The following is a 23,136-nucleotide window of genomic DNA, read 5'->3' as shown; positions in this document are numbered from 1 at the left end:
GCGTCAGTCTCAGTCCACGAAGGAAAGTGGTTTTTGGTGGCTAATGGTTACGGTATAATCAAACGATGATCTCAGTGCTGTGACGCCTCTCATGTAAACTTTTCTTTTTGATCCGCGACGCACAGGTTATTTCAATCAGATTGAAGAAAACGAACACATAGACAAAGACATCAATTTATGGAAGCAAGGCACACGGCTAGAGAGATTCTATAGGTGTGTTTACCGTACTTCTTCGTTTATGGGCCGACAATTCTATCGAAAACATCGCACGAAACTTGAATGGTTGTCCTATAGTGGAGCCCTGGACTAGGCGCCCATCCATGGCTGAAGAGGACCCAAGCTTCAAGAATGAAGACTTCGGCCTCGACCCACTAAAACCTTAAAAGAGTCAATAAAGTTTTCCATTCCATTCCATTCCATTCCTATAGCTGGGACCAAACTAGATCACCCTATAAACGTAATCATATGAACGACACAAATACCAGCGGGTTCGACCAACCCGACTCACCGCCGCCAAGTCCAATCTTCTCATTTTTACACGTTTCTAGCTTTTCACCTAGTTCCCCTTCGAGGAAACGCCATAAGCATTTAAACACTGCGCCTTTTGCGTCTCGGTGAGCGCGCGGCTTAATGCTTCCAAGGTAGAATTGTGAATGAAGCCCCCGTATTGCGAAGGGATCCTAAACTCCAAGTTCTTCCACTCGACCGAGTGGAGCCCTGGGCCGTTCCTCGGCTTTGAAGTCAGTACTGTTCTGAAAGAATTGCCGTAAATGACCTAGAAGCCTAGGAACCAGTTCTGTGGAAGGTTGGCGGTGGAGCCTACTTTCTTGAAAGGAAGTGAGAGAAAGAATGACATTAAATTGTATGCACCTAATGGGAACAAAAAACGGTCTGCAGTCCAGGCTGTGAAGGTGGTTTTACAGTGAAGCTGTAAACGACAACTTGAACGAGTCCCCATTGCAACTTGGTTCAAATTATTCTCGTGGTAAAATTCGCGTGCACTTTACCTAATTATTAGCTTAGGACGTTTCAATGGCATGCGATTTGGTTCGCGCCGCTACTTCATGCACCTACAAAGAGTGGACCATATTCAAGAGAAATTCGCCGCACCTCATATGCACGCTGGTCTTCAGAAGACCTAACTATATCTGGCCTTCACGTAGCACTACCACAACACCAATCATTTGCCAGGCCGGTTCTTCTTTTATGTACGCAAGTGTAGTTACGTCTCTCCCTGCGTTCCATGCTACAGTCAAGCTGCCGTCGTTGCGATAGCTTGAGCAACACAAATGTTCACCGGGAAACGCATGCGGGGAGTGCTACAAGCTTCGCATTGCAGGTCGGTGCAGGAGCGCCTTTAATCAATTATGTGGTCCGGATGATTGTTTTGAGCTTGTCCTTTATTGAAACGTATATTCTTCTGTATGTTGTATGCGTTATTCTAAAGAATGTATGCGCTGTTCATTTTGCTGAGTGCTTATAGCCTCTGCCTTACGTCGTAATGAGCAATGGCATTTGGAGGTAGCAGGCATAGATAATGATAGTTTTCTGTCGCCGTTACGCCACGATGAAATCCCGGGATCCTAGCGATATTTTCGCTGCAAGAATGTCCATGGGGATTTACAAGACTCGCGAGAAAGAATTCAGAAAGGAAAATTTGAACGATAACGCAATGGGCGTTATCGTTCAAAGGCTGGATCTGGTTGCCTAAGGACTGAAGGACCGGAGCGAATATTTGCAAAAAAATGAGGCGTGTGTCTGCTGCAGGGATGATCTAGGGACCACTCAGCATATCCTAATGGAATGCGAAGGTATTCGGCCAGCGGGACCCATTGGCCACTTACACTTCCTGGAACACTTGTATTTAGAGTGGATGGAAGAACCAACCGGTCAGCTGTCAAGATAAGCAAGAGACGTTAGCAGTATTGGTAGAGAAAAAACAGGGAAGAGATTAATAGGCCCGGATCAATTACAGGCGTTGGTAGTGGTACAAGATACATATATCTGTTTTAAGTTAGAGAAAAAAAGTATTAAAAATATATACATATAAATGCTTGAGTGAAAAACATGTGTAGCATACCTGGATAACTCAAGCAGGCTAGGGGGCGATTTGGCACCACCCCGTCTCAAAGCGGTTGTCAATAAATCAGTACCATCATCATCATCGTCGTCATAATTATCATCATCATTGAGTCGAGGCGCAGTGTTCGGCGGACGAACATTTTTTGTGTATATTAGTGGGGTAGGTCTCAGAGGTGCGCACGAGGGGAAACCGAGTATCTTACGATGGCGCTCGGGGGGGGGGGGGGGGGGGGGGCGGACTTGTTCGGAAATTGGTAGCGATGTGGTGCTTTCCCTTTATTTTTTTATATTTACGTATTTTTTTTCATAATCTAGCGTGTACTAATGTTCGACTACACATTTTATCCTTATCTTGACTCCGCCCTTTGGATAGGTCAGCCTCCATTTGTAGCTTACACAATTGTATTGAATGAGGTATCTTTTTGTCGTTATTGTTCTCATAGTAAATTGAAAGAGTGAGTTGACGTGGCTGAAGACATAGCACACTTGGTCGGTGCCTATTCCGGATTTCATTGTCACCCGCCGTGGTTGCTCAACGGCTATGGTGTTGGGCTGCTGAGCACGAGGTCAAGGGATCGAATCCCGGCCGCGGCGGCCGCATTTCGATGGGGGAGAAATGCCAAAACACCCGTGTACTTAGATTTAGGTGCACGTTAATGAACGCCAGGTGGTCGAAATTTCCGGAGTCCTCCACTACGGCGTGCCTCATAATCAGAAAGTGGTGTTGGCGCGTAAGACCCCATAATTCAATTCGGATTTCATTGTCATATTGTTGGACGGAAAGGAAGTGAGGAAATATTTAATAAAAGCCACTCGCATATATTACTGCCGACGCGCTTGAATTGATTATAGATGTTGCGGTAGCGTTAGAACACTTGGCAAGGTGTGCACATAAATCTGCTATGCACAATGAAGCACGAAATAGGCAGCGCAGGAAAAAACGATCCAAGCAATACTTGTACATTGGAAAATACATGTGACAGGTAAGAATAAAGTCCTAAATGAAGAAGCAAAAAAGTTGCCATGACGCTCACGTAAGAGTTAATCTTCTCGAAATATAGAGATTTGTTCTCATTTTAGTTTAGATTCTAGCTGCACGGATTACATTGGTTTACTCATTTTGTTCACTCTATAATTTCCATCTTTTCTTTTTCTTTATTCCTTTTGCATTCTTTTTTTTGTGGTTTTCTGTGCGCTGTATAGGAAGACTTCTATGACCTTTCTCCGATGAGGAAAGTGCAGGCAAAGTGTAGCATAGCAACTATATTTAACAGACAATATAAGATGACAGAGAATTCCCAAAACAAATAAAAAAAACGCAATACTTCGTAGGCAGCGTACTCCCATTGCAGAACGGAAGGACCGACTACAATATAACAAACAGTAGCTAGTTGGCCTACGAAGTACATCCAAGGTCACGACGGGAAACACCAAGAGAGTAAATTACAGTGCAACGTATTAGAAGTTATTCTTTATTGGATCGAACAACAATATAATAAAACACACCACAATACAAAATTTATTAGTGGTACGTGTTAACACAACACATGTGTACGTTTATAACTAGCTATGATAACAGAATTGCAGGGCAATTTGACGTAATGCAGTAAAACGTTTTGACAGTGAGATTGTTTATTGAGATGGAATCGAGCTTATGTAGTGCTATTTGAGATCTTGCAGGAAGTTTGAAGAAATAGCAATCTCCTTTGGTAGTTTATGCCAACTTTTGATACCTGGCAACTTAAGTAGACGTCCATATATAGTTATTACAAGGTGCAAGATTAAAATGTCCAGCGGTAACACTTCTGCTTTCTCGTGATGAGGAATGAAACATTGAAACGTTAAAAGGGTGGTTGTATATCGCATTCCCATAAATTCACATTGCTATGCTCTGCTGACTTAGTAGATCAAATGGCAATATGCGATGGTGTTTAAGCTACGGTGCCGTGAAATTGGTATGTTTGCTCGGGAGCTTTTATATAGCATGGAAGAACGTTAGAAATGCATCCTGGGCAACTGTAGTTAAGTGAAGGGATATACTGTGCGAGTGGTGTTGCAAGATGACGCCAATGAATTATTGCGAAACAAGTCATCCGGCTGTTTAGTTTTTTGTTGCGAATAACACGTGAATGACTATAGCAGCAACGACATTGAGGGACGTATCCCCGGCAGTGCTTGAGCCAATGAGTTGATCGACTTTCAATCTAATATAGTTGCTTCCACGTCTGTCTTTGCAAGGCAGCCTTGCAGCGGAGAGTTCAAGTGATCTGCACTCGCGGTCAGCCCGTAGCCAATAACAGCCAATATTCAAAATGCGATAACCGTCTGTGATCGCCTAGCTATCCTATATGACTCGACCGCAGGCTTCGTGGAGCTCTACTTAGTCGTTAAACGAAATAAAACTCATTTAGATCCCCGCTTTTATTTCATCCTCAGTGTCTGCCGTTCATTGGTGCATTGATGCCACGGTACGCACAGAATCAACTTCATTTGAGGAAGCAGAAAACATTGCGCCAACCGCGTTTGGGAGTAAAATCTCCGTAAATATTCGATGGCTCCACATTGACCACATATTGCCCGCACAATATTACCCAGAATACTGGAACTTTTTTTTTTTTTTTTGCAAAGCTTGCGTTGCGGACCCCCTTGCGCCTCTCTTGGTTAAAGCGGCTGCCGCCTCCTGCTGCTCCATCAGATCATGCATTCTTGCCGAATAGCCCACAATCGGCTGCGGGACAGTGACACCATCTAAGAGCGATGGCTCAGACTACTTCGCCCACAGCAGTGGAAAGGAGAGGGCAGCGGAAGCCGGCCGGCGCGTGCTAGTCGTTGGTCACTGGTGTAGAGGGCGAGTGTCCCACGACGCGAAGATTCATGAAGAGATGGGATAGAGCGCACACGAAGAGATGGCCTCACGTTGCGCATGCGTTGCGACTCCTGGCAACCGCGTGGGCGGTCGCACCTGCGCCTCCAAGGGGAGTTCGGGTACCCCAAAGAAATGGCGCAGAAAGCTAGCTTGCCTGTTTCAATCTGTATGACGCTGGTTGCTTTCAAAGGGGCAGTGACCTCTTCGCGATCATCAATGAAGTGTTCGGTTTCAATTTGCACTCACGTAGAATAAACAGAAACACGTGTTTAAGCGCACCTTTATGAATTTACGCAAAGCTGTGAAGTACACAGATTCCAACAGGCCATGTCTTTGCATTGTCGGTTATGCACTGTTGAATTTATGATCACGGTTGAGGCTAATATTCGTACACACGAGGATGCTGGATCAAATCCTGGCAGCGGCGGGCGCATTCCGACGTGACGAAATGCAAAAAACGCCCGCGTGCCTTGCATTGGATGCACGTTGAAGAAACGGAGGTGGGCAAAATTAATCCGGGGTACTTCACTACGCCATGCTTCATAATCATATTGTGGTTTTCGTACGTACAACCACAGGATTTAATTCTTGATTGGGGCTGAATTGCAATGTAATCAGAAGCTTTATGTTTGCTAAGCATTTTCCAGAAAGAGCCCACTTGCTTCCTTTCTCCACGTGTCACCATTCTAGAGTTTATGTCTCGCTCTTAAGAATGTCGTTTTTCCACAGTTAGCGATACTACTGCTTCTGGCTTTCAAAGCCGCACTGGTGTGAACACCTTAATCTTTGACTGTGATAGCAATTCTCTTGCTTACTAACGTTCTCGTATTACCTTTATTTGTTTCAAACAAGCTAGGCAGACTTCTGCGGCTCCGTTCTTCAGTGCTTTCGCACATTTGTCGCAACGACAGTAATTACGCTACTGAATCAGTTATAGCACTGTCAATTGTTCTCGAGTCTACGAGTATGCTGCTTTCTATGCCGTAGATACTGAGCACACATTATGGTAATGTGTGCACGAAACCAATATTCTACGAAATAAATTCTTTTCCTGTTCGTGGCGACATGCTAATCTCTATGGTTACTGCTCCAAGCACGCATATTTCCCGCATTTTCTTGAGGAGGGGTAGGAGGGATTGTGTAACTAACAGAAAGGCCTTCGAATGAGCCGTTCTGGTGAACTAACTTTAGCAGCGAACAATGAAATCAGAACTTAGGTCAGGAATGTGGAATGGGACGCACGCCTGGTTACATGCTGTGCAGAAATTTTAGATCGCGCACCGTACGTACGCACGAATGTCCACAGCTGTTCCGAGTTTGTTCGCGAGCAACTTCGGCCGGCCGGCCGGCCGGCTGTAATCGCTCATGCCACTGCACTTTGTGTGGCGGACTAGCTCCACCTGTTTCATATGCAGCGTACAAGTACAGCACGTGGACAAAGAACTAACAACGACCTCGATGGCTTATAATCTCGTTTTCCTGGCCATTCGGACTTTACTAAAGCACCTAGACTATAGAACATTTTCTGAGATGAGAATTTGTGTACACTGTCCAAATCCTTCACTGGCAAAGAAGTTGTGCTGCAGAAGTTTTTGAAGCGCCCCGGCCTCAGCGACCCTTATGCTTGGTGTCACGCTTTATTTTCCTCAAGCTCAACGTATAATATAATTGCACATAGACTTCAATCATTTTCAAAGTTACGTAACTAAAACTAAAGCATGTTCACACCGCATAGGATGACAAATGCATGGCCATCTGAATGAAAGCGCTTTAAGCACATTCTTACAGCCAATTGTCGAGAAAATTCGCGCTAGTTTTGATATGCGCCGTGCTATTCTTAAACACGACAGAAAGCAACCATTAATCATATTTCAACTACTTCAAAAATTCCGCGTCTAAATGGCACCATTATAATGCCAGAAGTGGCATCTACAAGTACGTGGACATCTACACCCGTGAACAAAAGTATATGGACAACAGGGTCTGAAAAAAAAAGACTAAATTTCTGTGAAATAATTGCACAAACTGAAAATGACGCGTACACGGGAAATTTCGCAGTGCCAGGTTGAGCTTAAGATGACTCCCTCAGTTTCGCGAAAACTTCCTGTTTGTATTCTTCTAACTATTAAAAATTGCGTTAACAAATACCGCCGCTGGGAGAAAAACACAAGAGGCTAAAGAAACCAAGTGATCACACTGGAAAAAGTGCGGTGCTGAAACACAGTGACGATTGTGCTAGCGCTTTTTTATTTGCTCTAGATTTACCAGCCAGGCGTATTAGCTTCTTGGTTGAGGAAGCAGAAACATGTCCAATCTGGCATATTAATATTTAAAATCATCTCAGACGATGGCCGGCGTTCAGCCACAGTGCGAATATGACAATACTCGGAACATCAGGAGGACGGAACACAGTGAAGATAGTTTTTCTTGTTTCCCAGAGCAAGCCTGGGCCTGGACATTAACACTGGCTTAATGTCGATATTCCTAGTGTCGAAGCTGGCGCTGAGTGGGCAGTCTCATGGTGACGTCAGCTTCTCCGTCCGCAGCCACATTCCTTTGTCGGGAACCAGGAGAATGAAGCTTGCTCGGAAGCTTCCGGTTGTCTGCAAAATGCGTTGCAATGACTTCTTAGTGCTCAGCATTACTCACTGTGACGTCTGCTCGGGTATTACTTTACTAAATGGTTTACTTTGGAACCATATCACTTGAAATGGCGTCATAGAGGCAACAAACCTTTCCGCACATTACTAAATGCCGCAGGTGATGTCACTAAAGGCTAGCAAAGCACGCACTGATCGCGTCGTCTGTCTCTGAACTTCGCGAGTACCATAAACTGCCAAGCTGTCGCATTAAGCGCAACAAAACGCGAATGGTGTAGTGGTAAACTTTTCGATTCAATCGGTTACAAACTCACTCAGACCAATGTATGGGTGAGTGGCACAATCGGCTAGCGTCTTGCATATCTCCGAAATCGGTGAGCTAGTTATTTTCCAATGTAATGAGTGATTATCCTGTTGAATAGAATATTTTGATACCTGGAAAGATACTAGAAATGTTAAAGAGAAAGTCCTCTTATGAGGAGTGATTATCCTTTTAAATAGATTATTTTGATACTTCGCAAGATACTACAAATACTTAAGATAAATTATTGTTATGAGCTAGTTCACATGACGGAGCTTAGAAAATTTGTAGCAGCCAATAAAAGAGGCTACCTAGTGATCAAGTGTGAAACTCAGAGAGCGAACTATCATCTTAGCCAGCAGGCGATTAACTTGAAGAGCGAGTGAACGACAGATGGATGTTTTACTACAACGGTGAAATGAAAGTATTACCCAGTAGACTGACGGCCGAGAGCATCAGGGATTAATTATTTCTAAACTTAAGCAAGTGACAAAAGGAGTAACCTATAGAGGTATAGTGAGGAATTGACAAATAATTACTTGCTTGAATGCACGAATGAGCGAAAATGAAAGTGGATTGGGGTGGCGCTACCTCATAGTGTCCTTGAACCCCATTTCATTAAAGGGGAGAGACGGCATTCGATGTGAAAATAGGCGATTTCAGAAATTATTTATCGCAAGAAGTACTTCAATGCGTTAAGCGGAAGCGGAGTTATTGGCAATGAAGCATGGCCTCCGCTGCGCTCCCGTTCATTTTCAATGCTTTGCACTGCGAAGGCTACGGCGGAGTGGGCCGTGCCCACAACGCACATGCCGCTGTGACGTGCAATTCAAATTTCCTTTTGGCTGTTAACATAGGCGCCAGTACTTTCAATTTTGGTGCTTACGACGCGGTAAACGAAAGCCAAATGCGGTTGTCCTCAGCGAGCCTCAGTGCGCTTAGCGAGTGCGGCGGCACCTCGTGGCAGCCGTGGTATCTGCACAGCGTAGCCGACCGCAGCTACCGATAGAACCCGAGTACGAGAATTCGCTTTATTACGAAATGAAGCGTCCAGGCGAACGTGAGGAGCAGACTTCTCTTTGTGAAGAGAGCGTTTGAGTGAAAGGGGTGCTCCATACACCATACACCGCGTCTGACGACAAAACTTGGCTGAGGCGTTCACAGCAGCGTATGCTACCCGCGAACTATGTTATTTCACCAAGCCCGAGGGGTGGTTCAGGGCCCCTTTAACACACGTCGGCGAGATCTTCCATTGGGTTCCTAAAGCGCCTTGAGAACATGAAAGCAATTGCACAGAGGTGACTATAAGCAGATTCACCCTGCTATTCTCAACGGCAAACGGGCTGTACTAGCAAACCGTAATCACATTGAGGTCACTTTGCGGTACAAGAGCGTTAAATTATATATATATATATATATATATATATATATATATATATATATATATATATATATATATATATATATGACAATTAAAGAACGCGAAGGCTAGAGAAGCAGACGACGAAGGGTGCGTGCTTTAGAAAAAATTTCTGGCGTCGCAGCCACGCCACATATCTTACTTCTGATGTTTATATATATATATACATATATATATACAACTGCGTTATTTCCAAAGTAATGCTTGGTTCGCGAGCTAGACATGACTGGGTATCAGTAAATATGTACGCCTTTGCATTGGTGGCTAAGGTAGTTAGCAAGATGCTGATGGAGAATACGAGTGAATCACAAGAGAGGTTACCTTTGGTTCACTTTCACTAGGGAGGACCTTGTGTGTGGAAACGAGCGTGGCCAAAGTCACCCTCATGAGGAGCTCCGAGTAACGCGATGCGATGCAGTTTCTTGGTCCGGCGCCGAAGGGTAAGTATGCCATGGGATTTATATGAGGCCGGTTTTCGCTGCTGAATCTGTTTGCAAGTAATAAATACGCCAAATAGCTTTATTTCATGCTACATTCTCGCGGTTTTCGTCGTTTGCGATAACTTGCGACACAAAAATGTTCGTTTCAGAGACAAGAAACTAAACTATACACTAGAATTAGTGAATGAAATTCCTAAGTAATAGCTATAAGACACATGTACGTTACAGAATTCAAGTCAGTGTGTTCTCAGTGCACGTCTAGCTATTAGCGCGGCCGAGGTTAACATTATCTTCACGATATCTCCCTTTTGCCTCTCCGAAATTGCACTTTCTCTCCTCCTGTTCTTTTTCTGAGCCTTTCTGGCGTAATAAGAAACAAAAATAAGTGAGGAACCTATACATACTTTAACGTTGTGCAGGAGAATTCTACATGTTCTATATATATCACATATGTCGTTGCGTTATAAAAAAAGAATAATTAGAAAGTCACATTACGGAGAAATAACCTGGTTAAATCTGATGTTTGTGTGAGCAAAGCTATGCCACCCTATGAAAGAAAAGGAATGTTTAGCTATAAGAAACGCAGAGACGTCTACCTGTGGTAATTTCGTCTAACTAGCTACTCTGTGCGAAAGGATTACATGCAGCAAGGAACAGGATAGATGACGATGAGGAGAAGGGGACGAAGGGAAGGGTATATCTGACAGCTTGTGAGCCAAAATACTTGAGTCCCAACAAGTGCTTCTCTAAAGATCAGCAAAGGCCATGATGGCTTGAAAACGAGGTGTGCAGTCTACTGAAGGCCACAACAACAACAAGACGTGCTGTGACAACGGTTGGCTATCGAGATGAGCGTGGGGAGCCACCAGAATGTTTCTACCTTGCAAGGTTTGAGGACACTGAGTTAGTCATGTCATGATAGACGCACCAGCACTGCACTGGAGTCACGCGCCGTGTTATTCGCACGAAAATTACCACGCCAAAGTCAACTGTCAGCAACGTGCCTCATTGCTAAATGGTGTTTCAGTGTTCACCGAGTGCCACATCAAGCCATACCTGTCGGGGTCAAACTTCTCTGGCTCATCCCAGAACCTTGGGTCGTAATGCATCCTTAGCACGGGAACTCCGATAACTGTGTCTTTAGGGAAGACTTTGCCTTTGTATTCGTAGTCGTCGTCGCAAGCCCTCTGCACAAACCTGCGATAAGATAGCAGACCGTGCCAAGAATCAGTGTTTTATACAGTGAATTCCTGTGTTGTTGTTTTTGAAGTTTTCCATTGGATTGAAGACACTAAGAGGAAAAAAGACAACAAAAGCGCTGTGTAACTTATCGCTAGTCCATCCATATTTTCTTGCATGGCTGTTTGCAATCCGCACTACGAAAAGCAAGAATTAAAAGAAAAGCATACAGGACTGCATGACTTCCTAATATTGCTCACTTCCAATTTAAACGCGCCAGATTGATTTTAAATCATAAACTTCTGCGTTCGCTTTTTTTCATCTCTTAAGAAGACGAACACGTTCGTCTTCTTAAGCACCTAGGTGTTCCTAGGTGGCCCAGTTGGTCGTATTGATCTCTCCTATCAACCATCATCATCAGCAGCCTCTTTTATGTCCACTGCAGGACGAAAGGCTCTCTTTGCGATCTCCAATTGCCCCTGTCCTGCGCCAACCTATTCCAACTAGTGCCCGCGAATTTCCTAAATTTATCGCCCCATATATTATTCTGCCGTCCCCGACGGCGCTTCCCATCTCTTGGCAACCATTCTGTAACCCTAATCGTCCACCGGTTATCTAACCTTCGCTTTACATGAGCGGCCCAGCTCAATTTTTTTTTCTTAATGACAACTAGAATATCGGCTATACCCGTTTGCTCTCTGATCCAAACCGCTTTCTTTTTGTCTCTTAACATTATGCTCAGCATTCTTTGTTCCATCGCTCTTTGTAAGGTCCTTAACTTGTTCTCAAGCTTCTTTGCCAATCTCCAAGTTTCTGCCCCATATGTCAGCACCGGTAAAATGCACTTATTGTACACCTTCCTTTTAAATAATTATTAAATATGATCAACATTTCTAAAACCACGTATGAAGTTGCATAAAGCGTTATTGTGAAAAGCATATACAATGAGACTCTACATCCAGTGACGTACCTTTACGCACACGTCGGCTGCAATCCTGATACGATAATTTATTCGTACATCGTGGGAAGCTCACACTGGGCCAACACTTTGGCGATGCTAATGGAATACGATATTTTAGAGCAGCAGCTGCGAGTGTTGCAGTTTTTCGTACCAGCAGAGCTTTGCGATTCAGGCACTTACTACGCGCTGAGCCACACGACGTAGACATTAGCGAGCACCAACGTAAAAAATTTAGGTAAATTCCTGCAGTGCAAAAGGGTTACGTGGTAGAAGAAAAAGGGAACACATGAACTGAAAAAGTTTGCGCGGGGACATGAGGACAAGCCGAGAAAAATGAAGGACGAGCGCTTTCCCGACTTGTCCTCGTATCTCCGCGCAAACTTTTTCCGTATGCATTTCATCCAACTAGCCCAACTATCTGCTCTCCTAAGAGAACATACGAAACTGGTTTATCGCACAAGGTGCGTGGCACCGGGTGGCACTATGCATCTCGTGTTTACTTTGCCAACAGGAAGATGGTAGCTTGAGTCCGTAGCTACGGGTGTAAAGACGGAGTGAGGACAAGCGCTTGAGCTTATGACGTCACATTTCGACGCTTCAGTTTTCTGTGCAACACTTCACTCTCTTGATCTAATAGAAGAAGAACACTTGCAATTGCAGTACCTGATTCGCTGTACTGGGATATCATTATGGCACCAGATTACTCAATGGTTACCCAGCGACGTCGATGTACTAGAGCTGTGTTTAACAGCATGGGGCAGTCCAGTGCCCTTGACTCACACCCACGCAATTTCCCTCATTCATATATATTCTCACTTGCCCTTCTACGTCATACACTGCCACGTGCCCTACTACAGTCCTTCCCCGCTCCGTAGCTCTCACTCAGCAGGTCGCTGCGTCGGTGACATACCTCCCAACACTGCCGAATACGAAGTTTTAGATGTGCTTATTTTTGCCAAAACCCTTGCGAGAGCACATATCGTACATTGGTATTTAAGCCTTTCAATGCGGCGTACCCATGGGGCCCGCCATATTTCGTCACGTTAGAGCGCCCAGCATTGAGCGCCTTCTGATTGACGTATCCTCACTTGATTACAATCAACATGGCGGCCGCAGTCACAGCTCAAACAGCCGTTATTTCGTCCAGCACGCTGAGCATTGAGTGGGCAGACGACACAAAACCATGCCTAAAGCTTCAGAGGCAGTGTTAGTATACATTTCATTTATCTGTTCCCCCTGCATTGCCACCTTATTCTGTTCAAGCTTAACGACTAAACGCGATTACTGTAGGAGCCTTATGCTTGATTTAACTTTTTACCCTTTATCATGTAGTCTTTATAGCGGTACATCTGTAGGGCCGTTATGACCGTGCGACTGTTTTTTTTTTAACTATAAGTGCAACAACTTTCTCCGTAGTTAGGCACGTGAGCGCGCGAAGAAAATGCCTGTTTGCGATCTGCGCCCGCCACGGTGGTTGTTTCCAACTGCGTCATTTCTTTCGCCAGTTCTAATGAGATGACATGGGAATGGTTTTGTGTGTTACTTAAAGCGTAAGTTAAGCTCTATTCGCGTGCGCGTTGAATAAAATGTTGCAAGTGGGCGAATTATCACTCAGCTGCCGTTTGATTCCCGGCGCAAAAAGAACTAGCGCTGCCTGCCTATTACCCTATATACACTACGTTTGACTTCGCCGCTACGGAAGGTGGAACTTTCCTGAGTATGTCAGCCGCGTTTTCGTGGTGAGCACGCAGCGCTGTCTCGCTTGCTCAACGAAGCTCAGCATTTCGTGCTAGCGGCGGCGATAGCGCTGTGTTATCCTTCAGGCGGCGTTGGGCCGACAATTGTAGCCGGCAATAGGTCCACGTGCGCGCAGCTCGCTGGGGCACAAAACGAGCTACCAGTGATCCATCAGCTCTACGTTTCGTAAAGAAAAGCTCAAGAAGTAGTCGCATTTCTTTTATGCCAGTTTGGCCTAATAATGGTTTCCATTTAATATGATGTTTGTTGTTACACTGTGTAGCACAACTTGCATACTTACTGTTTCCACTGTTCAAAGGGATACCACTTAGGTCATTTTTTTGTGCCAATCTGAAATTTATGTGCTTCCATTGGTTATCTGTATTCTGTCCTGTCACATGTGCACGAAGTGCAGAAATTGGAACGCCTGGAAACAGGAAGCCATCGTGTATGTGCATGCAGATGAGTGTCCCAATGTATGAGTAGCTGAAACATTGTTTGTGCAATCATTCTAATTATTTAACCTTTTCAAGCAAAGATTCACTACCATTGGTCACGGGTAAAGTGTTTTCCTTGCGTTTGACACCAAATGGTACTCGAGCCCCACATTCTGGCTGATATTTCCAGGAAACATGTATGCATCTGTGCAAGACTGTGCAATTTGCTTATAGAAATATCTGTGTCAGCTGCTGTGCTGTATTTCAAGCTATTTTCAGGCTCAAGGTTATTTCCCTGGAGAATGGCTAGCCTGTGCTGGCGTTTGCTGAGCTTCCTCTGCTTACCTTGCGAACAGGCGGGCAGCACTATCGGTTGTAAACCGATAGTGCTGCTGAGGCTTATGAAGCTTGCACACAGTTCAATTCAACACCTTGCGTCTTTATCGCAGTTTTTGCGGTTCACGATAGGGCACGTCTTCCGTGTGCTCTTCCAGATTTTAAATAAACACTAAGCCGTTCCCGGCCTCTCGGGAGAACATTGCTGGAGCGTCCGGTTGCATGTGACGTCTGCTTGTTCCCGATTCAGAAGGCGTTAAATGGCGGGTAGTCATGTGGTGACACCTGTTGCGTTTTGCGTAATCTTCTCGCTCTAAAAGGTGTATAAATTGGCCCACGCAGGTCTTAAGCTGTCTTCGCCATCGGCTTGTGGTATAAACCGAATTAAAACCATTTCGAGCCTGCAGTGCACACATATCAATCATTGGTTTTATGATCAACCCACTCAAGCTATATCTTACACTGCCTCCATGATCGAATCACTTTGATTTGTGAGGACGCTAAAGAATGAAGACGGGTTAGTAATCCTGTATAATTGCATTGAAACCTGTGCTAACCGCAACTGAAGGGCCGCAAATGATCAGCCCGGCTTTGCTTTGTCTGGTGTCTGTATATTACTTATTGAAGGTGCCGTCTTTCGGACTGGCAGATCCCATACCATGCGTGAATTCAACCTTGTGGGGTTCATTTATTCATTTATTCCTGCGAATGTTTGTTGCAACATAGCAACATATGTAGGATATTTTATTGCGCCTAGCACTGGTCGATAATGCTATTTCCTGTATTAGGAAGGCCTTAATCTCATCGAATGTCTTGGTGCTCAAGGCTGACTGTCACATTGCATACTTACCCATGAAGTGATGGATACATCCGAAGTGTTTCAGAAATCACCTGGCCGAGATATTCCATGCCACAGATATTGTCATACGTAATTTCGCCCTGTATGAAAGACAATGCATCTACTTTAGCAATAGCGTGACTTAGTTTCTTAGTTAAAAATAGTTGTGCATAAAAAATATCCACCTCCATTCCACCCTGTGAAAGCGGATGTACGGCTAAGCTACTGTCGAGGTTACACAAGCGCCACAACCACACGCGAGGAACGTCACGCGCGCACAAACCTGTGCGGAAGTGTAGCATACACCATCATTCTTGTAAGCCCTCCATCTAGCGCAAGTTCGTTACTCAACTAAGTGAATGTTGAGAAGTAAACTGCGTCGGAAAATTCGTAAAAATACGACTTACACACAAGCTCCACAAATGATAGCTTCGGACTGTAATTCCAGTATACGAGAAAACCTAATTCTGTTATGCGGAAACTCAATCTCAAAGCTTACTTGTGCTACCGTTTGACGTCTTTCTGAGCACCCGCGGCTGTTAGGCGGTGGTACCGTTTTTGACCAGCGTTTGCCATAATGTCGATTACAGCTGCAGCACGCACTGTGCGACAGATGCAATGGGCACAGCGCCCACGCATCCAAGGTGCATGCATTGTGTGCACACGTTTGTCACACTACATCGACATCTACATCTGCGGAACTAGCTGCTCTTCGAGCTGCACTTTGTTTTGTCAATCGGGAACCACCTCGACAATGGTCAATTTTCAGCGACTCAAAGGCAGCCCTACAATCTGTACTATCAGCTCTGCGTCGCGGGCCATCTGAACAGCTCGTATTCGATATTAGATGCCTACTTCATACATCACATGAGAAAGGACATCACGTGACATTTCAGTGGCTGCCAAGTCACTGCGGCGTCATCGGAAATGAAGACGCCGATAAAGCCGCTCGGACAGCTCTTGAAGACACACAGGAAGAGGCCATACCACTTTCACGTTCCGACGCAGCCAGCAGACTTCAAGTGCTTGCACAGGAGATCACGCTCTCTCTATGGTGCACACCAAGCAGCCAGACCAACCGCAGCGATCATCAACACGACCTGCCCTCCTTGATGCATCTCTGTATGCCAACCGGACTCCGCCGAAGTGAGGCCACCCTGCTTTATCGCTTATGGCTAGGGGTGGCCTTCACGAAATCTTACTCGTTTCGCATTGGAATGGCCGACAACGCTCTCTGCAATGCCTGTCTTTGCGAGGAGACGCTGGAACACATTCTGTGCGACTGTCCTGAATATAATGTTCAGAGACAGTCCATGGCGTCCGTTCTAGCGCACCTTGACAGTAGACCATTGTCAGTTGCAACCATTTTCACATATCGCCGACTGAAGACATCGCAGCTGAAGGCGACGAAGGGACTACTTCGGTTTATGAAGGATACGGGCTTGGAGAAGCGACTGTGACAGTGATGTCACGTACCACACAAGAGTGACAGACTGTAACCAACGATGTGTGTGCCGTGTTATGTGCCCTCTATCTCTTCTCCCCATCTTTCATCCCCCCCCATCCCCCTCCCATGTGTAGGGTAGCAAACCGGTTAGGCAAAACTGGTTAACCTCCCTGCCTTCCTTCTCCACTTTTTCCTTCCTTCCTTCCTTCCTTTGTCACACGCACGCACACGTGCGCGGAAGTGCTGCATGCATCCTCATTCTTCTAGGACCTCTGCCTAGCGCAAGTGCGTTATTGGCCCTATTGAATTCCTCAAGAGAAATTGCGTCAAAGAGATCGTCACATACAACTTACGCGCAACCTGCAGACATGATAGCATCGAATTGTAATTCGAATATACAAGAAAACATAATTCTGCTACGCGGAAACTCAAACACAAAGCCCTTTTTCCAGCTACCATGGTAGCGGTACTTTTTTTGGGTGAGCACAGACTGTAAAATCCCGACCAGCTAGAGGCTATCAGTTTCGCTGTAAAACAAGCAACTACACCGTTGTGAATAAGCAACTGATAGTATTGAAACATCTGGCTACGTGAATTTAGTTGATAAGCGTGCTTGAAAAAAGACTTATGGTACGGGCGTTATTGAAGGTTAGCGGGCGCTAAGTCCCGTCGGGTCTAGCACAGAAAGCGGCAGGACGGCAGCAACTCCGTTACTTATGTCTTTGTCTTCCTGACTTCAGGTGCCAGGCGGCAGCAGCAGTGCCTTAACTCTCTTCGTCATTGCACTACGATCACTTAGTATTTTTTTTTCACTGCGCTTTGCTATTAGGGGCACACAAAACATGCCATGAGCTGCAGCGATGACCAATGATTGCAGGAGTAAGTAATGGCTGTAAAATATGACGAAACATGTTATCATGCTAGAATTCAGTGTATCAGAGCTTACGTCTTTCTGAACTGCTTTCCGAACTTCTTCCCTAAGTCTATCTTGGACGTCCTGGTGCATAGCCAGAAGATAGGTTGCAAACGTCAGTGGTGTAGCCACGGCATCTATCCTGTAAATTAGGCACAAAAAAGACAGCGATTTCGTTTGACACATCTTTATACAGGAAGGCCGTGATCAGGGATCATTTTACATATTTCTTGCGCGGAATCTCTGCTGAGAAACAGTTACTGATAGATAGCGAACTCTAACAGAGAAGACATTACGTAAATAATCCTGACAGCAATGGGGCCTTGGATAGCGAACCTGCTTGCCTATCCTTAATTTTTCGTTTGTTTCTTTGTTCGCTCGGGTCTTTGCAATTAGCCTAATGTGTACAAAGAGGTAAGAAATACATTTGGCCCCGATGTTCTGAAAAATTAGCACAAGATATTGTTTTAACAGCATTAGGCGTAATTAAACCTAATTTCCCCAACATCGTCTGGTGTCGTGTCGCGTTTCGCAGACTTTTCTATAAGGAGCTTGGCAAAGGTGAGCATACCATGACTACTCTAAAGAATAGGAAAATAACTAATTGAGTGCGTGATTTGACGAGAGAACTTTCCCGAGGCCTCCTTTCCCCAGTGGCGTAGTGGTTTCGGTGTTGTGCTGCTAAGTCCGGCGTTGCAGGATCAAATCGCGACCGCGGCGGCAACGTTTCAATGAGAGCGAAATGAAAAAAAAAAAAAAAACACTGTTGTACCGTGCATTTGCTTCACGCTACAGAACCCCAAGTGGTCAAACTACGGCGTGCGCAATAATCATATCGTGGCTTTGGCGCGTGGAATGCCAGAATTATTTTTAAGCTGTGTGCAGGCGTGTACCAAAGTGTTACGCCTAGGGGGAAAATTTGTCATTGTCCTCAGGTAAAGTGAGTTGCATCGTTTTCGCACGATGGCTGTCGCGCGAGTTCCTTAAAAATTCAGTTATGCAGGAATCTCTTGTTTCGTAACGTGGCTTGAATGATACATCAGTTGGATGATATCGGCAATTTTCGTAACTTTTGACGCCGGCTTTCATCTCATGTCATTATTAAATGAACAGAAAGCACACGTCATGACGAAACAGCCTAGTCAAATAAGCTCGCACTTGGGCAATCAGTATAGAGTGTCGGCACGCTTCAATCGTTTACCAAATGGCAGACGCGACAAGACACTAGGTACGATTGTGCTCGAGGATGTTACAGCCAGAAACAAGCATTTTGAGAAAACGGTGGGCTGTAGTAGAAGATATCCGATCGAAAAAAATTATCGCAAAACCCATCTCCCGATAAGTGTGTCGGCATAAAGACTGTCACCGCATGTACATCTCTTGAAGTTTCAACGAAGATTCCAAATTAACCAACGAGATACCACTAGATAAAACGCCACATACTTACGCAGCAATTATGAAGAGCGTTCCATTAGCCAGTGTTCGTGTACGACACGTTAGATGTACCTTCTTTTTCCCACCTGAAAAATAAACGAGAACAGGTAGATATTTTTTATCTGATCATTACAGTTACGATCCCATAGGGATCGCCCACGTTGTCGATATGCTGCGTAAACTATTGCCTAAATCCGTATATGTGCTTTTATGAAAATGTAATTCGAAAATATTTCTCCAGTTCTAAAGTAAGCTGGCGGTATTGTGCAAATTGGGCAAAGTGATTAGCTTGGCAGAGTGTGGTCATTAGTTTTTGCCTGTACATTAGCGTAGGCCCAGAGGAAATTATTATTGACTAGTCATTAGTTTTCGTTGCACAATCCACCGTAGCCAACACTGATCTTTGTTTAGCTGCGATACTTATTAATGACCGAAACTGCGCGGAGTTCGAGGCGCAATGAAAAGCGAGATGATGTCACTAAGTCTGTGTCAACAAGTTACTTTATTGCAACTCGACAATATACAGAAAAACGTAAGAAAAAAATAACCTGGAGGAAAGAGACGAAAGCATATAGAAGTAGTGCATAGCGGTGCAGCATACTGCCGATCTTGTTTATGTGCACCAAATAAGACACTAGGGGCAACCTTGACTTTGGAATTTATAAAGAATATAGGAAAAATTCGGACGTTACGGACAATGCGAACAATTCCTTATTGTCTCAATATCGATATTTCTGGCGCTGATTTGCAGCAGTATCGGCGCCTTGAGAAATGGGGACTGCTGTTTGCTTTGAAAGCGCCAGGCTGCGCGCAAAAAAGACTGTCGCTGTTTTCAGCTCCGACCTTGAATGCGTCGACGCCACCGTTCTGACTCTTGGTTATTTTTCCTTGGCAATCTTTTGCAACACTTACCGTTTTGTCTAAATATAACGTAGCCAGCTGCAAATTTCCTGTGACTTGTCTCCAGGCTTTTGCTTCGCTTTCTTCGCGAATACGAACACTCGCTTTATGATCCCACTTGAGTCAAATTATTTTGAGTGTTAGAATAATGATCGTTATTTCTATAACACATTCAGACATACTAACCTAAACCGCTAAATCAAAATTGCTTGCGTCATCTTGCACGTGTGCTGAGTCACATGCTGCTTGAAGGACCTGCTGTTTTTGAGAGTGCAACGGTACCCGCAGAGCACTATCGCTGACGTCTGACGGCCCTACTGAGTCAACGTGTTAATGCGTGTAGTCGGTGGAAACCTAGGTTCTAGTGCCAATGCAGTAGCCGCGACGGAACGTCAACTGAGTCATGCAGTAAAATCTTTGTCGTATTTCATTTTTATTATTTCATTCCTTCTGACATCTGTTACCGTTGTGAGCCAAGCTCCATAAGGGCCGGCGATTGTTGCAGCCTGTGAAAGCCATACTCATCTGTTGATTGCGACAGACTCTATGAATGCCAGGAGTAACAGCCTTCAAGTACTTGCTTGTTCAGGGTTCGGTGGTTCAGGGTTCAGGGTTCAGGTTCGACGCGTCATCCTTGCTCATCAGCAAACATCGTCTCCGGCAAGCAGGTCAAGAGGTGCTGTCGCAGACCTGTTCTTGCCAACTGCATGATTTGGGCCTCGAAACACGACTTTAATGTCGGCGGGCCACAACCTGCGTAGTGAATTTTCTCCAGTGGCGACGCCAATCGCTCACTTCTCCAACTTCAAGCGTGTTCACGGAAGTAAGTCGGGGTCACAGGATATTTTGAGATCTTGGTGCATGCCTCCAGAAAATGTGGCCCACAGTCACGTTCGTGGAGACATCCGCGATGGCATGTGATGATGTTCGGCGGCCTCCTTTCGTCAAGAACAATCCAAGGACGTGACAAGTAAATACTGGGGAGCAATCTCGCACTAGAAATGAGCTATCCTCACTTCCGTTTATGAAAGAACGCAATGTTGTTGCCCACGCTAGAGCAAACAATAATTTTTAATAGCAGATTTTTTTGGCGAGATCTGCCAGCCGCCCAACATGTGCGCAAGAAAAATTATCCGTCGTAACTGCTGCGAGCCACCGTTTTGCAAGCAAATACAGCTAAAGCTCGACCTAACGAAACCCGATTTTACGAATTTCCCGATCTAACGAAGAAATTTCATTCGACGCCAGGTACCCACAGGGTTCAATGTTGTCATCAACTCCGATTAAGGAAACTAATTTGGCCGAACGTGATTGAACGGAGTTTTTTTCTGAAATAAATTAGAAAAAAACGGTGATTTCTTTCTGATTTTGACACAGATGGCTTATTTTTTCAAGCGTGCGCTCTAAAGCTAACGCGTTAAAACGCCTAGGCGCCCTACTCACGGCCCTAGCATTATTCCGACGAAGCCACGCCCATGCACGGAACTGCGGACTCAACGCCGCCTCAGGGCGTTCGGGCGACGTTGGTTGCTTTCGTTGTTTTATTGTTTATGCAACAGATGGCTGGATTAGCGGCAAATACGATGCAGTGCTATCTTTTGCGTGTCGCTACGTTACAATCTAAGATTTCTACGTACCGCAAGATTCCTCTCTCGTTTTTACAAACTTCCCTATTCAAAGAAATAATTTGAACGCTGTCATCCCTTTGTTAAATCGTGTTTCAACTGGTATCCAGTCTTTCTGTACGAATAGGCCATTGTTCGAACGGGCTAAAACGTATAGCAATATTTCCGCTTACCAGCATTTCATTCTGCCACACACTGCACGTATTGGCAATGACCTGTGAAAGTTTATCTTTGTCACAGCTGTCTTTAGTTTCCACAAGCATACGAAAGCTTCGTAAATTTGACATCATTAATGCGTGCATAGCTCCATGCTTCATTCGCCCATGAGTGGTTGTATAACTGTACAAAAGATAAACTGGTGCATGAGCCAATAGCAAGTGCTCTTTAATCGTTTGTTCACAATAAATTTGCGCAGACCATATATCGCAGAGTATTGTTAAGTCTTACAGTTGTTGTTGTTTTCCGGCTGAAAACTTATCCTTGGGCTCTCTTCGGATTCGGCGTTCAAGAGTGTCTGGAGTAGATCTGCCTTTTTTGCCTGCGTTCGGGAGAGATATTTCAGTTTATCACCTGCACACCTCGACGCTTATATAGTTCTTTGTCTGGCGAATTCGCCCTGCACTTCATCATTTGGTGAATTCGTATAGCATACCAACCCTACTTATCTGTTAGACTTCCTTTCGTACACACTTTCTTCACAGCGACGTCACAGGGGTATCGCGGCATCTGTCTCCAGTCTACCTTCTTTCAGCAGAAGCGGTAATGCTGGAGTGCTCGAGAGAGCCTGGCATATATTCTGTAACTATATAGAGGAGACGTTTCTGGTGTGACGACCACAGTCAGTAATAAAATGCGGCAAATCGTCGTTTGCTACAACGACCAGCATATCACTTCTTTTTTTTTTTAATTTTTGTCACAGCTGGTACGCAGCCGCTGATTCAGGGCGCAGTACCGGTGACCTAGTTCTAAAACAGAATGCCTACCACAGGCAACACGCACCCTCATTCCATGTAAGTAAGTAAGTGCTTTATTTCCCATATACAACATACATTTGAATATGGAGAGGTCTTGAGGATTAAAGCTGCGTCAGCAGCTTGACTAAGTCCTAACTGTCGAACTGTTGCTACTGATACCCTCTAACTAGGAACAAAGTTCTTAGATATGCAAAAAAGAGCTAAATTTGTTTTCTCGGCCTTTTGTCCTGCATCACTTTATCAAATAATCATGAATGTTTCCTCGCTAGTGGCCAGATCCGCACCCCCTACCTTGTCCTGTCTGACCAGAGACACTAACAAATATTCCAAACAATCTGCATTTGAAAAAGTTGAAATGCCCATCACTTCATCTTACGCGCTTTGTCTCTTCAATTCTTGGATCACCCCGCAAGGATATCGCTGTTACCCCTTGATAATGTTCTTCAGTCTTCTGACTCCGCCTTAAAGAAGAAATAAAGGTAGCCGTCCGGCGAAGTGATAACTAATTGTGGTTTCGAAGATAATGTTGGCTCTGTTGCATTTGGACGCACTTTTACGTGCAAGTATGCAGTCCTATATATTCGCTGCGCTTTTTATGCGCTTAGTTTGTTTTCTGTCAGCTGCTGGGCTATGAGATGACACTGAT

At 44.8% G+C, this 23,136-nt stretch overlaps 1 protein-coding gene across 1 annotated transcript in view; it reads right to left on the bottom strand.

Moving 5' to 3' along the window:
• Nucleotides 1-7,137: 7,137 nt before the first annotated feature.
• Nucleotides 7,138-23,136, bottom strand: part of LOC126517434 (cytochrome P450 3A9-like) — a 40,636-nt gene continuing 24,637 nt past the window's right edge. Inside the window, exons 8-14 of the mRNA XM_050167155.3 lie at nt 21,964-22,054; nt 19,005-19,077; nt 17,591-17,699; nt 15,210-15,298; nt 10,766-10,906; nt 9,591-9,756; nt 7,138-7,551 (exon numbers count right to left, since the gene is read on the bottom strand). Of these exons, the coding sequence (XP_050023112.1) occupies nt 7,465-7,551; nt 9,591-9,756; nt 10,766-10,906; nt 15,210-15,298; nt 17,591-17,699; nt 19,005-19,077; nt 21,964-22,054 (756 nt within the window). The 3' untranslated portion in view covers nt 7,138-7,464. The remainder of the gene's footprint in view (nt 7,552-9,590; nt 9,757-10,765; nt 10,907-15,209; nt 15,299-17,590; nt 17,700-19,004; nt 19,078-21,963; nt 22,055-23,136) is intronic.

Source organism: Dermacentor andersoni, unplaced genomic scaffold, assembly GCF_023375885.2.
Source record: "Dermacentor andersoni unplaced genomic scaffold, qqDerAnde1_hic_scaffold ctg00000041.1, whole genome shotgun sequence".
Taxonomy (NCBI): Eukaryota; Metazoa; Arthropoda; class Arachnida; order Ixodida; family Ixodidae; genus Dermacentor; species Dermacentor andersoni.
Note: the sequence above shows the minus strand (reverse complement) of the source record. Positions and strands in the feature narration are given on the sequence as shown.